Here is a 15,051-nt window from a genome sequence, read left to right as displayed (position 1 = left end):
GGTTAGTGTGTGTGTGGTTGGTGTGTGTGTGGTTGGTGTGTGTGTGGTTGGTGTGTGTGTGTGGTTGGTGTGTGTGTGGTTAGTGTGTGTGTGGTTAGTGTGTGTGTGGTTAGTGTGTGTGCGGTTAGTGTGTGTGCGGTTAGTGTGTACGTGGTTAGTGTGTGTGTGTGGTTAGTGTGTGTGTGGTTAGTGTGTGTGTGGTTAGTGTGTGTGTGGTTAGTGTATGTGTGGTCAGTGTATGTGTGGTTAGTGTGTGTGTGGTTAGTGTGTGTGGTTAGTGTATGTGTGGTTAGTGTATGTGTGGTTAGTGTATGTGTGGTTAGTGTGTGTGTGGTTAGTTTGTGTGGGGTTAGTGTGTGTGGGGTTAATGTGTGTGTGGTTAGTGTGTGTGTGGTTAGTGTGTGTGTGTGGTTAGTGTGTGTGTGTGGGTGGTGTGTGTGTGGTTAGTGTGTGTGTGTGGTTGGTGTTGTGTGTGGTTAGTGTGTGTGTGGTTAGTGTGTGTGTGGTTAGTGTGTGTGTGTGGTTATTGTGTGTGTGGTTAGTGTGTGTGTGGTTAGTGTGTGTGTGGGTGGTGTGTGTGTGGTTAGTGTGTGTGTGGTTAATGTGTGTGTGGTTAGTGTGTGTGTGGTTGGTGTGTGTGTGGTTGGTGTGTGTGTGGTTGGTGTGTGTGTGGTTAGTGTGTGTGTGGTTAGTGTGTGTGTGGTTAGTGTGTGTGCGGTTAGTGTGTGTGCGGTTAGTGTGTACGTGGTTAGTGTGTGTGTGTGTGGTTAGTGTGTGTGTGGTTAGTCTGTGTGTGATTAGTGTGTGTGGTTAGTGTGTGTGTGTTAGTATGTGTGTGGTTAGTGTGTATGTGGTTAGTATGTGGGGGGTTAGTGTGTATGGGGTTAGTGTGTGTGTGTGTGGTTGGTGTGTGTGTGGTTAGTGTGTGTGTGTTAGTGTGTGTGTGGTTAGTGTGTATGTGGTTAGTGTGTGTGTGGTTAGTGTGTGTGGGGTTAGTGTGTGGGGGGTTAGTGTGTGTGGGGTTAGTGTGCGTGTGGTTGGTGTGTGTGTGGTTAGTGTGTGTGTGGTTAGTGTGTATGTGGTTAGTGTGTGTGTGGTTAGTGTGTGTGGGGTTAGTGTGTGGGGGGTTAGTGTATGTGTGGTTAGTGTGTGTGGGGGGAGGGCTGAGTGGGCCAATAGAGGGGTGCGTTGTCAGAACACATAATAGCTGTGTTCATTGTGCAGAAGTCAGAGCCCATATGAGCCTGTCATTTACTGTTGATGTTACTGTTCATGTTACTGTTCATGTTAGTTAGGGAGATGCTGCTAGATAGATATCTGTGCGGATGTTGTTATGCAAGGGCTATCTCACTTCCCTTAGCGTCAGAACCCAAGCTGAATAATCATGACTATACTAGAATGATACTTTATAATGGTTGAATAATTGGTGTAGCAGGACTAATACAGTTGAAGTCTGAAGTTTACATACACTTAGGAGTCATTAAAACTTGTTTTTCAACCACTCCACAAATTTCTTGTTAACTATAGTTTTGGCAAGTTGGTTGGGACATCTACTTTGAGCACGACACAAGTCATTTTTACAACAATTGTTTACAGACAGATTATTTCACGTATAATTCACTGTATCACAATTCCAGTGGATCAGACGTTTACATACACTAAGTTGACTGTTCCTTTAAACAGCTTGGAAAATTCCAGGAAATAATGTCAAGGCTTTAGAAGCTTCTGATAGGCTAATTGACATCATTTCAGTCAATTGGAGGTGTACCTGTGAATGTATTTCAAGGCCTACCTTCGAACTCAGTGCCTCTTTGCTTTACATGGGAAAATCAAAAGGAATCAGCCAAGACCTCAAAAAAAATGGTAGAACTGCACAAGTCTGGTTCATCCTTGGGAGCAATTTCCAAAAGCCTGAAGGTATCACATTCATCTGTACAAACAATAGTAATCAAGTATAAATGCCATGTGACCGCGCAGCCATCACGCCGCTCAGGAAGGAGACACGTTCTGTCTCCTAAAGATTAACTTACTTTGGTGCGAAAAGTGCAAATCAATCCCAGAACAACAGCAAAGGACCTTGTGAAGATGCTGGAGGAAACAGGTACAAAAGTATCTATATCCACAGTGAAACGAGTCCTATATCGACATAACCTGAAAGCCTGCTCAGCAAGGAAGTAGCCACTGCTCCAAAACCGCCATAAAAAAGCCAGACTACGGTTTGCAACTGCACATGGGGACAAGGAGAAATGTTCTCTGGTCTAGAATAGAACTGTTTGGCCATAATGACCATAATGACCATCGTTATGTTTGGAGGAAAAAGGGGGAGGCTTGCAAACCAAAGAACACCATGCCAACCGTGAAGCACAGCGATGGCAGCATCATGTTGTGGGGGTGCTTTGCTGCAGGAGGGACTGGTGCACTTCACAAAATAGATGGCATCATGAGGTAGGAAAATTATGTGGATATATTGAAGCAACATCTCAAGACATCAGTCAGGAAGTTAAAGCTTGGTCGCAAATGTGTCTTCCAAATGGACAATGACCCCAATCATACTTCCAAAATTGTGGCAAAATGGCTTAAGGACAACAAAGTCAAGGTATTGGAATGGCCATCACAAAACCCTGACATCAAACCTATGGAACATTTGTGGACAGAACTGAAAAAGCATGTGCGAGCAAGGAGGCCTTACAAACCTGACCCATTTACACAAGCTCTGTCTGGAGGAATGGACCAAATTCACCCAAATTTTGTGGGAAGCTTGTGGAAGGCTACCCGAAACATTTGACCCATGTTAAACAATTTAGATGCAATGCTATTAAATACTAGTTGAGTGGATGTAAACTTCTGACCCACTGGGAATGTGATGAAAGAAATAAAAGCTGAAATAAATCATTCTCTCTAACTATTATTCTGACATTTCACATTCTTAAAATAAAGTGGTGATCCTAAATGACCTAAGACAGGGCATTTTTACTAGAATTAAATGTCAGGAATTGTGAAAAACTGAGTTTAAATGTATTTGGCTAAGGTGCATGTAAACCTCCGACTTCAACTGTATGTCGTGCCAGAGTAAAAAAGTGTTCACCCTCAGATTTGGTCTGAATCCTTTCCCTCGTGTTCTGCTCTGTAGGATTCCTATAACATTTGAATAAAATGCCTTAATATTTATGTGGAAAGCGTTTTCATCAGTACAGAAATAACTGTAAGTACTGTTACCTCTATTTAATCAGTATAAATATGGATGTGCTCTGATCTCAGCTACCACATTCAGCATTATCAAAGCCACTGCTGACAGGTCCTTCTGCTTTAATTGGAACTCTTATCATCAGCCAGGCTACACAAACGAGCGCTGCCTCTGCAATGTCTGCATAATTAGAATCCTTAGTCATTTTGAACCTCTTTCGTTCTCTCTCAAAGCCACTGTCTCTCTGCAACTGTTTATGCTGAGACACTGATTCCTTTGGGACCCTGTCACACCCAAAGTTTTGGTCAATTCCAGTTGAAGTCAGATTCATTGAAATTCAAGTCGTGAATAGAAAATGTATCAATATAGGAGGATGCATGACATAGTTCAAACAGAAACGCAACCTTCTTGTCACTCTCTCAGCTTACTGTTACTGGCACTCTCAGTGTCTCTAGTCGCTTGGCTAACTCTTTTCCATAAATACCTCATAGTTATCCGCAATTTCCCCAGCATATTTGAAACTCCACTCGCTCCCTCTAACCCATTTAGCTACTTCTGTATGAGGGACCAGTTTAAAACTACTTTCCTGGATGGGTATAATTAATCCAGGTGACCTGCTGGATCTTTCAGTGAGCGGCCTCTCCCTGGCCTCTGTATCACACGCAGCGGGGCCCCAATTTGAAATGACTTGGACTGTCACTGTGTGTCTGAGTGGGAGGCCTGCTGTTATCACTCTAATCTATCTCATCCAAGAGCTTTCCTATCTCTGCTCTCTCTCTCATCTCTGTCACCTCTCTCTCTCATCTCCGTCACCTCTCTCTATCCTCTTCGTTCAGGCATTTAGATTCTGCAGATGGAATTACTCTGATTTTTTTGGTGGAGGAGAATTTAGATTCTAGACTGACTTCAAAAAGCTTACGGATTTTATGTGCACTTGTACTGTATTACGGAGAGTGGTTTAACGTTTTTATAGAAGACTGCAGAAGAGTGGTACAGTGTGGCAGAGTGCAGTGTTGGGTTATATAATCCGTTAGTGTTGGAGTTTTCAGATATAATCCTCCCTCCCTCTCTCTCTTTCTTTTTATTTCTCATTCCCAATTTATATATCCCTTGTTCTTTCTATCTCTCTCTCCTTTTCTCTCCATCCATCCACCCACCCATCCATCCACCCCCCCCCCCCCCCCTCTCGCTCTCTCTCTCTCTCTCTCTCTCTCTCTCTCTCTCTCTCTCTCTCTCTCTCTCTCTCTCTCTCTCTCTCTCTCTCTCTCTCTCTCTCTCTCTCTCTCGCTCTGTCTCTCTCTGTCTCTCTCTCTCTGTCTCTCCTCTCGCTCTCTCTCTGTCTCTCTCTCTGTCTCTCTCTCTCTCTCTCTCTCTGTCTCTCTCTCTCTCTCCCTCTCTCTCTCTCTCTCTCTCTCTCTGTCTTTCTTTCTTTCTCTCTCTCACTCTCTCTCTCTCTGTCTCTCTGTCTTTCTTTCTTTCTCTCTCTCTTTTTCTCTCTTTTCTCTCTCTCACTCTCTCTCTCTCTCTCTCTCTGTCTCTCTCTCTCTCTCTCTCTCTCTCTCTCTCTCTCTCTCTCTCTGTCTTTCTTTCTTTCTCTCTCTCACTCTCTCTCTCTGTCTCTCTCTCTCTCTCTTTTTCTCTCTCTCTTTTTCTCTCTCTCTCTCTCTCTCTCTTCTCTCTCTCTCTTTTTCTCTCTCTCTCTCTCTCTCTCTCTCTCTCTCTCTCTCTCTCTCTCTCTCTCTCTCTCTCTCTCTCTCTCTCTCTCTCTCTCTCTCTCTCTCTCTCTCTGTGTCTCCTCTCTTTATCACACTCTCTCTGTCTAATATCAGGCCTATTTACTGTGCATGCCTGTATTTTTGTTCTCTAACTCATGTCCTCTGTCCAGGTTTTTCTTTTGTGGAGTTGGATGCCATCCGTGACCTTTTTCCAGACAGTCAATAGATGATGATGATGAGAGGTCAGGGTGGTTGGCTGACTGGATGACTGAGGAACACCATTGTTTGCAGAAGCTCTGTACCTTTGTTGTCCCTTACTCCTGAGTTTGTTAGTCACTTCAGTAGGACAGTCATGTACATTTCAATTCATGATACATTTTTTTTATCTCTCTTATTTTTCATTCTTCTGTTTACTACCATTGCTGCTTCTTGTGTCTTGCTTTAATTCAATTCAATTGTCTCTCTCTTTCTTCATTTTTGCTCCGTCTCTCTGTCTCTGTCTCTTTTCCTCTCTCTCTGTACATGTCTTTCTTTTTTGGTCTTTCTTAAGTGTCAGGCAGTCACCATCTTACTCAAGCTATCCAATCTCTGCTCCCACAAGCCCTACTGCAGCCAGCCCCTATGCCACCCTCCTCCCCACCAGTCTGACTGTTAACAGCTTCTTCAGCCTCCATCAGTACTGCTGCCCCTCCTCGTCTGCCAAACACTCGCAGCAGGCAAGGTAAGGGCCACCTAAGGGCCTTCAAAAGAACCCCAAGAACCATTTAATACCTCACAACAATCCTTACCTCCTGCAAGACCCTTAGAACCTTAAACAGATCCTTAGTCCACCCCTGGTCACCAACCCTTACTTCAAAGCTTGCCCTCCCTTTCCTCTTCCTACAAAACCCCTTCACTCCCCTGGTTAACCCCCTGGTTAACCGTCACCCTAAGACCCTTACCCTTTACCCAGCCCCTGACCTGTGCAAGAACCCTCCATTGCTATGTCACCTCATCGTTGTTTCACCATTTTTCACCGCCTGCTTTGCCTTTCATCATCTGTGGGAATGTGTCACCAGTTCACTCCTGACCCTGGCCATGCTGCCTCCTCATCTTTCCTGACTATCAGAGTGTCCTCACTGTTGTCTCCATCTTAACCGCTGTGTCTGAGAGGGGGGTAGAGGGGATGGCCGTCTTTAAGGGGTGAATCAGCAGTTGCTACATACATTTTTGGATGATATGTACCCATGGATTCATGAAGAATATAACTTAATGCCTCATGAGTTTAATTCACTCTCGGACCCCATCAGAACCAATCATTTAAGCTTATTTTACTTCAATATTTGTAAACAAAAGTAAATGTAAACAAACACTATATAGCCTCAAAACATGGTTAAACTATGATATTGACATCATGGATGGTCAGTCCTTGCATCCATAGCTCACTTAAAAGGGCCGTTTTAGAGAGAGAGAGAGAGAGAGAGAGAGAGAGAGAGAGAGAGAGAGAGAGAGAGAGAGAGAGAGAGAGAGAGAGAGAGAGAGAGAGAGAGAGAGAGAGAGAGAGAGAGAGAGAGAGAGAGAGAGAGAGAGAGAGAGAGCTGTCCTCACTTAAAGAAGAGAAAAAGCTATCTTCTTGAGTGGAGGGTCTGAAGGTAGTCTGAGTCACCACTAAACCCACTGAATCTTCACCTTCTCTCTCTCTCAACATGACCCTGTGATGTACTGGAGCAGACACCAGCTTCAGGGCATCATGGTTCAGGACTGCCATCTAGTGGGATATACAGGCCTAGTGTGCAGTCAGTGAGCGCTAGTTAGCATTGTTGCCTGGACAGAGTACTATGGAAATATGACCTAGAATACAGCAGCTGATAGCTAAGAAACACAAATTATTATTATTTATCATTTTTGACACAGGATATGACATGAACATTTAAGACGGCATCCTGCTCCTCTCTTCTCTCAGTATCAGTTCCACTACTGTATGTGTTGATCAGCTTATTCTCACGTATTTATGTCTCATGCCTTTTCTCTTTTTCTTGCTGTTTTTCTCTGTCTGTCTGTCTGTCTGTCTGTCTGTCTGTCTGTCTGTCTGTCTGTCTGTCTGTCTGTCTGTCTGTCTGTCTGTCTGTCTGTCTGTCTGTCTGTCTGTCTGTCTGTCTGTCTGTCTGTCTGTCTGTCTCCCTACTTGTCTGTCTGTCTGTCTGTCTGTCTGTCTGTCTGTCTGTCTGTCTGTCTGTCTGTCTGTCTGTCTGTCTGTCTGTCTGTCTGTCTGTCTGTCTGTCTGTCTGTCTGTCTGTCTGTCTGTCTGTCTGTCTGTCTGTCTGCCTGCTTGTCTGTCTGTCTGTCTGCCTCTGTGCCTGTCTCCCTGCCTACTTGTCTGTCTGTCTGTCTGTCTGTCTGTCTGTCTGTCTGTCTGTCTGTCTGTCTGTCTGTCTGTCTGTCTGTCTGTCTGTCTGTCTGTCTGTCTGTCTGTCTGTCTGTCTGTCTGTCTGTCTGTCTGCCTACTTGTCTGTCTGTCTGTCTGCCTCTGTGCCTGTCTCCCTGCCTACTTGTCTGTCTGTCTGTCTGTCTGTCTGTCTGTCTGTCTGTCTGTCTGTCTGTCTGTCTGTCTGTCTGTCTGTCTGTCTGTCTGTCTGTCTGTCTGTCTGTCTGTCTGTCTGTCTGTCTGTCTGTCTGTCTGTCTTCTCTCTGTTTCCTTCCCTTCCTATCTATCTGTCTATCAACCTGTCTCTTTTCCTCTCTGTCTGTCTCTTTACCCATTCCCGTTGGTTCCTCAGAGAGGAGTGCAAGGATGTGCCCTCCCATCAGTTCTGTTGTCCCTCCTCAGGGTGCAGTAGCCCCTCCTCTCGGTAACCATGGGCTTTGATTGGTCTCTTGGCATCAGTCTGGACAACTGATTGGTCTCTTTGTGCCTAACTGGACAGCTCACCCAATCCACCTGAGTCGGACCCTCTGGGGGACTCGTGTTATTTACTGAGAGAAAAGTGGAAGCCTCCTCAATACAGTTTAACATATGAATGACTCTGGAGGGAGCCTCATCTGGCTGGATTTAATCTGATCATCTTCAGAGTTGCATGCAAATTCTAGTATTATGATAGTTAGTGATAGTGATTTACCAGATACAGTGCCTTTGGAAAGTATTCAGACCCCTTCAGTTTTTCCATATTTTGATACATTACAGCCTTAATCTAAAATGCATTAAATAAATCAAAATCCTCAGCAATCTACACACAATACCCCATAATGACAAGATGAAAACAGGTTTTTAGACACTTTTGCAGATTTAAATTAAACACCTTATTTACATAAGTATTCAGACCCTTTGCTATGAGACTCGAAATTGAGCTTTGGTATGTCCTGTTTCCATTGATCATCCTTGAGATGTTTCTACAACTTGATTTGAGTCCACCTGTGGTAAATTCAATTGATTGGACATGATTTGGAAAGGCAAACACCTGTCTATATAAGGTCCCACAGTTGAGAGTGCATGTCAGAGCAAAAAAACAAGCCATGAGGTCGAAGGAATTGTCCGTAAAGCTCAGAGACAGGATTGTGTCGAGGCACAGATCTGGAGAATGGTACCACAATATTTCTGCAGCATTTAAGGTCCCCAAGAACACAGTGGCCTCCATCATTCTTAAATGGAAAAAGTTTGGAGCCACCAAGACTCTCCCTAGAGCTGGCCGCCCAGCCAAACTGAGCAATTGGGGGAGAAGGGCCTTGGTCAGGGAGGTGACCCAATGATCACTCTGACAGAGCTCTAGTGTTCCTCTGTGGATATGGGAGAACCTTCCAGGAGGACAACCATCTCTGCAGCACTCCTCCAATCAGGCCTTGATGGTAGAGTGACCAGACGGAAGCTACTCCTCAGTAAAAGGCACATGTTTGCCTGCTTGGAGTTTGCCAAAAGGCACCTAAAGACTCTCAGACCATGATAAACAAGATTCTCTGGTCTGATGAAACCAAGATTGAACTCTTTGGCCTGAATGCCAAGCGTCATGTCTGGAGGAAACCTGGCACCATCCCTACAGTGGCAGCATCATGCTGTGTGAATGTTTTTCAGCGGCAGGGACTGGGAGACTAGTCAGGATCGAGGCAAAGATGAACAGTGCAAAGTACAGAGAGACCCTTGATGAAAACCTGCTCCAGAGCGCTCAGGACCTCAGACTGGGGCGAAGGTTCACCTTCCAACAGGACAATGACCCTCAGCACATAGCCAAGACAACGCAGGAGTGAGTGCCTGAGCGGCCGAGCCAGAGCCCGGACTTGAGCCGGATAAAACATCTCTGGAGAGACCTGAAAATAGCTGTGCAGCAACGCTCCTCATCCAACCTGACAGAGCTTGAGAGGATCTGCAGAGAAAAATGGGATAAACATCCCAAATACAGGTGTGCCAAGCTTGTAGCGTCATAACCAGTAAGACTTGAGGCTGTAATCACTGCCAAAGGTGCTTCAAGAGTCTGAATACTTATGTAAATATGATAATTTCATTTTTTAATCAGTAAACATTTCTAAAAACCTGTTTTTGGTTTGCAATTATGGGGTATTGTGTGTAGATTTATCAGGGGAAACAAACCATTTAATACATTTTAGAATGAGGCTGTAATCTAACAAAATGTGGAAAAAGTCAAGAGGTCTGAATTACTTTCCGAAGGCACGGTATTATGACTCCACAGTAGACTCATGAACCATGATTATCTCCTCACTTTGTATATAATCTCTGTCTCACTGCCTAACATTATTAGCTTTTCTCTGCTCGTCTTCACACCTGTCACCTCTGTTTTAAGTAGTCGTTCTCTATGTTCTGTAGCTACCACACTGCCACTCCAGTCTGTGAGAAGCTAGGCTTATCATAACTCAATGAAATCTAAGGAAGAAAAAAAAGCTATTTCAATGTCACGTTCTAGTATTTCTTTGTGTTTGTTTAGAAATGTTAGATGATGTTGCTCCATATCTGAAATAAACATGTCATGTTTGGTGCATAGAAGAATTTATCTTTTTTTTCTGATGTAATGTAGACCTCTGGACAGCAGGGGGCATAGTTATTATAAGCTCAACGGTAGAGCAGTCCTACTTCTCAACTTTGTCTCTGAGACACATACAGTAGTTCACCGGTAACTGTGGGCACAGGCATCTTCAATAAATGTTGGTGGCCAATAGAACATCATATCTGTGTGCATTTATGATCTATGTGTGTTTTCTTTACTCAACTCATACACTAGGTGCTATCTAGAACCTAAAAGGGTTCTTCAGCTGTCCACGTAGGAGAACCTTTTAAAGAACCCTTGTTGGTTCCAGGTAGAACCCTTTTGGTTCCAAGTTGAACCGTTTTGGGTTCCATGTAGAACCCTTTCCACAGAGGGTTCTACATGGAACCCAAAATGGTTCTACCTGGAACCAAAGGGGGACTACCTGGACCCAGAAAGGGTTATCCTATGAGGACAGCCAAAGAACCCTTTTGGAACCCTTTGTCATTAGAGTGTACAGTACACATGTACACACTCACACACTCACCAAGGTAAACTACAGAGTATAGCAGAAATGCAGTATGACATCATAATACACCAGGTATGGAGATATATAGAGCTGTATATACACTACCGTTCAAAAGTTTGGGGTCACTTAGAAGTGTCCTTGTTTTTGAAAGAAAAGCAAACTTTTTGTCCACTAAAATAACACCAAATTGATCAGAAATACAGTGTAGACATTGTTAATGTTGCAAATGACTATTGTAGCTGGAAACGGCTGATTTTTAATGGAATATAATAGGCGTACAGAGGCCCATTGTCAGCAACCATCACTCCTGTGTTCCAATGGCACACTGTGATAGCTAATCCAAGTTTATCATTTTAAAAGGCTAATCGATCATTAGAAAACCCTTCTGCAATTATGTAAGCACAGCTGAAAACTGTTGTGCTAATTAAAGAACAATAAAACCGGGGTGTCCCACTCCTTTTTCTATTCTGGTTAGAGACAGTATTTCTGATCACTTTGATGTTATTTTAATGGGGCAAAAAATGTAATTTTCTTTCAAAAACAAGGACATTTCTAATTGAACCCAAAATTTCGAACGGTAGTGTAGGCCTGACTCCATCCCCTCATTGTTGGAATTTGAATGAGAAGTACATTACCACCCCCTCCTCTCTGTCCCTCTTCTCTCCCAGCTTTTCTGTTGTGACAGGTGTGTGTGTTTGTTCTATTTGTCCTTATGTAACAGCGTGCCTGCCTGTCAGTCAGCTGGGTAAAGTGAGATAGCAAGGTGCAGGAGGAGGGAGGTGGAGAGAGTTTGGGCGGGGTGAGTAAGTTCCGAGGTGTCAGAAGGCTGAAGAATGTAGCCTTGCAGCTCTGCAGGGTGAGCGAGAGAATGTGAGTGTGTGTGTGTTCGTGAAGTGTGTGTTTTTTAGGGTGTGTTTGTTATCACGCTCCACCAGTCCGTGTGGGACCTCTCTTTAACTGTAGGAGCACGGTAAGGACGTTTGAATTCACTCCTAAACTTTCTGTACAGAACAACAGAGATGACATGCTGTAACTAGTGGTAAGTCTTGAGTGATTGTCAATTGGAATGTATGTAATACTTGTGTATGCACGGTTTGTGCTTATTATAGAGCTGACTGAGTCAGTATCTCAGTATGGTGAGCCTACTGTGCAGCGTACATGAGTGTTGCGAAGGCTGTTGAATTCAGCTGTATGTATTTATTTATATTTAAACAGCTTTTATAGATACTATCGATGTGGATGTGTGTATTGTAGACAATGGTGTTGAAAGTGTCTAGTGAGGATACGGCAGGGTTTTTGATAGCGTTCACTACAGTTCATTACAGTTCACTACAGTTCACTACAGTTCACTGCAGTAAGTTCATGTTCATGACAGTGAGAGGTTACATTTGGTATCAAAAGCAGACATGCAGTGTCCACTACATGTAGGACCGAGGGAGGAAGTGGATTGAGTGAAATTGACGAGAAGTCGCCTGAGTGTGATAATGAATGGGTGTTACCTGTGACAGAGTGTATGTCATTACATTGAAAGAGAACAGAGCAGTTGGGTTTATGTCAGAGGCTGTCTCCCTGTTGCCATCGCAAACACACACACACACACTCACTCACTCACACTCCCTCACTCACTCAGTCAGTCAGTGAGTGTTACAGTAGTGTGTGTATACAGCATGTGCAGTGTCAGTGTGTGTGTAACGTCTGTGAGGAGAGAGAGAGTAAAAACAACATTTATGTTGGAGATTCTAAGAGAGTCAGCTTGATGGAGGAGTGGAATCAGTGGATGGAGTCTAGGAGGCAGAAGCATGCTTGGATGTGACAGATGACTCATTAGAGTGTTCTCACTGTATTCACTTCTTCTGAGTTCTACAATAGACGTCCTTCAACTCGTGGGTAACTGTTTTTCCTGTTTCACACATGACGCGAGAGCCATTATCGACGTTTCCATCCTTACAACACTACAGTGGTTTGAAGATGTGATGTCGTCAAATAGCAGTGAGGGTTCAAAGCTTTAGATAAACGAGAGTCTGTTGTTGTTCTCCCTGGATGAATGGTCAGTGTTTCCCTTTGATGGGTCTTGAAAAGCAGTGTATTATTCTATCACTAAGCATAAAGCTTGGGTTGCTCTCACCTCTGGTGTCTGTCTGTAAAGCAAATCAAATGAAATCAAATGTATTGGTCACATACACGTGTTTTGGCAGATGTTATCGCGGGTGTAGCGAAATGCTTTGTGTTTCTAGCTCCGACAGTGCAGTGATATCTAGCAAGTAATATCTAACAGTTTCACAACATATACCCAAAATACACGTAAATCTAAGTACGGAATGGATTAATACCTATATGTCAGATCGCCATTGGACTACGATACAGTGGCATAGTATAGAATACAGTATTTACATACTGTATGAGATGGGTGATGCAATATTTACACACAATTAAAGTGACTAAGATACCGTAGAATAGTATCTGGTACAGTGTATACATATGAGATGAGTAATGCAAGATACGGGGACATTATTAAAGTGCTTAGTGTTTCATTTTTTTTTTTTAAGTGGCCAGTGATTCCTAATCTGTCTATAGGCAGCAGCCTCTGATGTGCTGGAGATGGCTGTTTCACAGTCAATGGTGTGGTATTGAATACAATACAGTATATACATATTTAATGAGTGATGCAATATGTAAACACAATATAAAAGGGACCGACTCTGATGTGCTAGTGATGGCTGTTTAGCGGTCTGTTGTAGAGACAGAACAAGAGAGAGGTGATGGAGAAGAGAGAGGTGAAGGACAGACAGAGACCGGGGAGATCAAGAGGACAGGACAGGACAAGGAGAATTGTTTGAGAGGAGCCTGTTAAAGTAAGTCTTTGGTCAGTCACAGTGCAGATCAATAGAGTATTATGACTTCTCATCAATGGCAGGGAGCACATGTGTTTTTGAAGTCCTAGCAACTCTCACCTGTTGTGGGCCCATGGAGACATGCTGCCGCCCTGCCTCTTCAACGCACGCTGACAGGCAGTCCATCAATAATGAATATGGAGGAACAGGAGGCAGAGGGCAGCTAGCGAGGAGGTGACACTGTTTCACACTGCAGATAATACATCTCTTCCACACTCACTTCTCTCCTCCTCTCCTCTCTGCTTCTGCCTTCTTCTTCTCGTCACATATTGTCAAAAGTTCCCCATCGGTTTCTAATCTGAATTTCATCTGAGGTGAAGAGGGTCATGTTGGTGCCTTCTGAGAGTACCTGCAGCCCCACAGAGGGCCTCAGTCAGTTGCAGCACTGTGACAGGCCTACAGGAGACAGATCCATAAAACATGAGGCTCTGATGTGATCTGTGATATGGTCACCCTCATGATTTATACAACAAACTTTTTACTCCAATATCAACTTTGTGTAAGCGTATTATGTGAACACATGAACACAGTCACAAACGCAGGAAAAACATTAACATGTTTAATTCAGTCTAAAGTATTTTACATATTACAAATATTACAGCACCCTGTTGTTGGCGCAATGGAAGATGGAGCATCTTTGGAGCCTTTCACAAAAAACAATATATGTTTTATTGTCACGTACAGTACTCGTTCAAGGGTTTTTCTTTATTTTGACTATTTTCTACACACATATATATATATTCGATTTGAGATTCTTCAAAGTAGCAACCCTTTGCCTTAATGGCAGCTTTGCACACTCTTGGCATTCTCTCAACCAGCTTCACCTGGAATGCTTTTTCAACGGTCTTGAAGGAGTTCCCACATATGCTGAGCACTTGTTGGCTGCTTTTCCTTCACTCTGCAGTCCAACTCATCCCAAACCATCTCAATTGGGTTGAGGTTGGGTGATTGTGGAGGCCAGGTAATCTGATGCAGCACTCCATTACTCTCCTTCTTGGTCCTTCCCCAGGCGTCATTGTTTCTGTTTCCTGTCTGTGCGCTGTTCGTGTTTCTTGTTTTGTTCATTTGTTTATTAAATTATGCACTCCCTGAACTTGCTTCCCGACTCCCAGCGCACTCGTTAGAGTGGTAGCCATGCTGGTTAAGTGTGCCTTGAATTCTAAATAAATCACTGACTGTGTCACCAGCAAAGCACCCCCACACCATCACACCTCCTCCTCCATGCTTCACGGTGGGTACCACACATGCCAAGATCATCTGTTCACCTACTCTGCATCTCACAAAGACACTGCAGTTGGAACCAAAAATCTCCAATCTGGAAATCATCAGACCAAAAGACACATTTCCACCTGTCTAATGTCCATTGCTCGTGTTTCTTGGCCCAAGCAAGTCTCTTCTTCTATTGGTGTCCTTTAGTAGTGGTTTCTTTGCAGCAATTTGACCATGAAGGCCTGATTCATGCAGTCTCCTTTGAACAGTTGATGTTGAGATGTGTCTGTTACTTGAACTCTGTGAAGCATTTATTTGGGCTGCAATTTCTGAGGCTGGTAACTATAATGAACATATCCTCTGCAGCAGAGGTAACTCTGGGTCTTCCTTTCCTGTGGCGGTCCTCATGAGAGCCAGTTTCATCATAGCGCTTGATGGTTTTTGCGACTGCACTTGAAGGGTTCTTGAACTTTTCCGGATTGACTGACTTTCATGTCTTCAATTAATGATGGACTGTCATTTCTCTTTGCTTAGTTGAGCTGTTCCTGCCATAATATGGACTCGGTATTTTACCAAA

At 43.7% G+C, this 15,051-nt stretch overlaps 1 protein-coding gene across 1 annotated transcript in view; it reads left to right on the top strand.

Annotated features, from left to right (window-relative positions):
* The window catches only part of LOC124045928 (IQ motif and SEC7 domain-containing protein 1-like), a 61,885-nt gene that overhangs the window by 32,393 nt on the left and 14,441 nt on the right, over positions 1 to 15,051 (top strand). Inside the window, exon 2 of the mRNA XM_046365746.1 lies at positions 5,450 to 5,620. Coding sequence (XP_046221702.1) covers positions 5,450 to 5,620 — 171 coding nt within the window. The remainder of the gene's footprint in view (positions 1 to 5,449; positions 5,621 to 15,051) is intronic.

Source organism: Oncorhynchus gorbuscha, linkage group LG10 (assembly GCF_021184085.1).
Source record: "Oncorhynchus gorbuscha isolate QuinsamMale2020 ecotype Even-year linkage group LG10, OgorEven_v1.0, whole genome shotgun sequence".
Classification (NCBI taxonomy): Eukaryota; Metazoa; Chordata; class Actinopteri; order Salmoniformes; family Salmonidae; genus Oncorhynchus; species Oncorhynchus gorbuscha.
The sequence above is the reverse complement of the archived record's forward strand: the minus strand, read 5'-3'. Positions and strand labels throughout refer to the sequence as shown.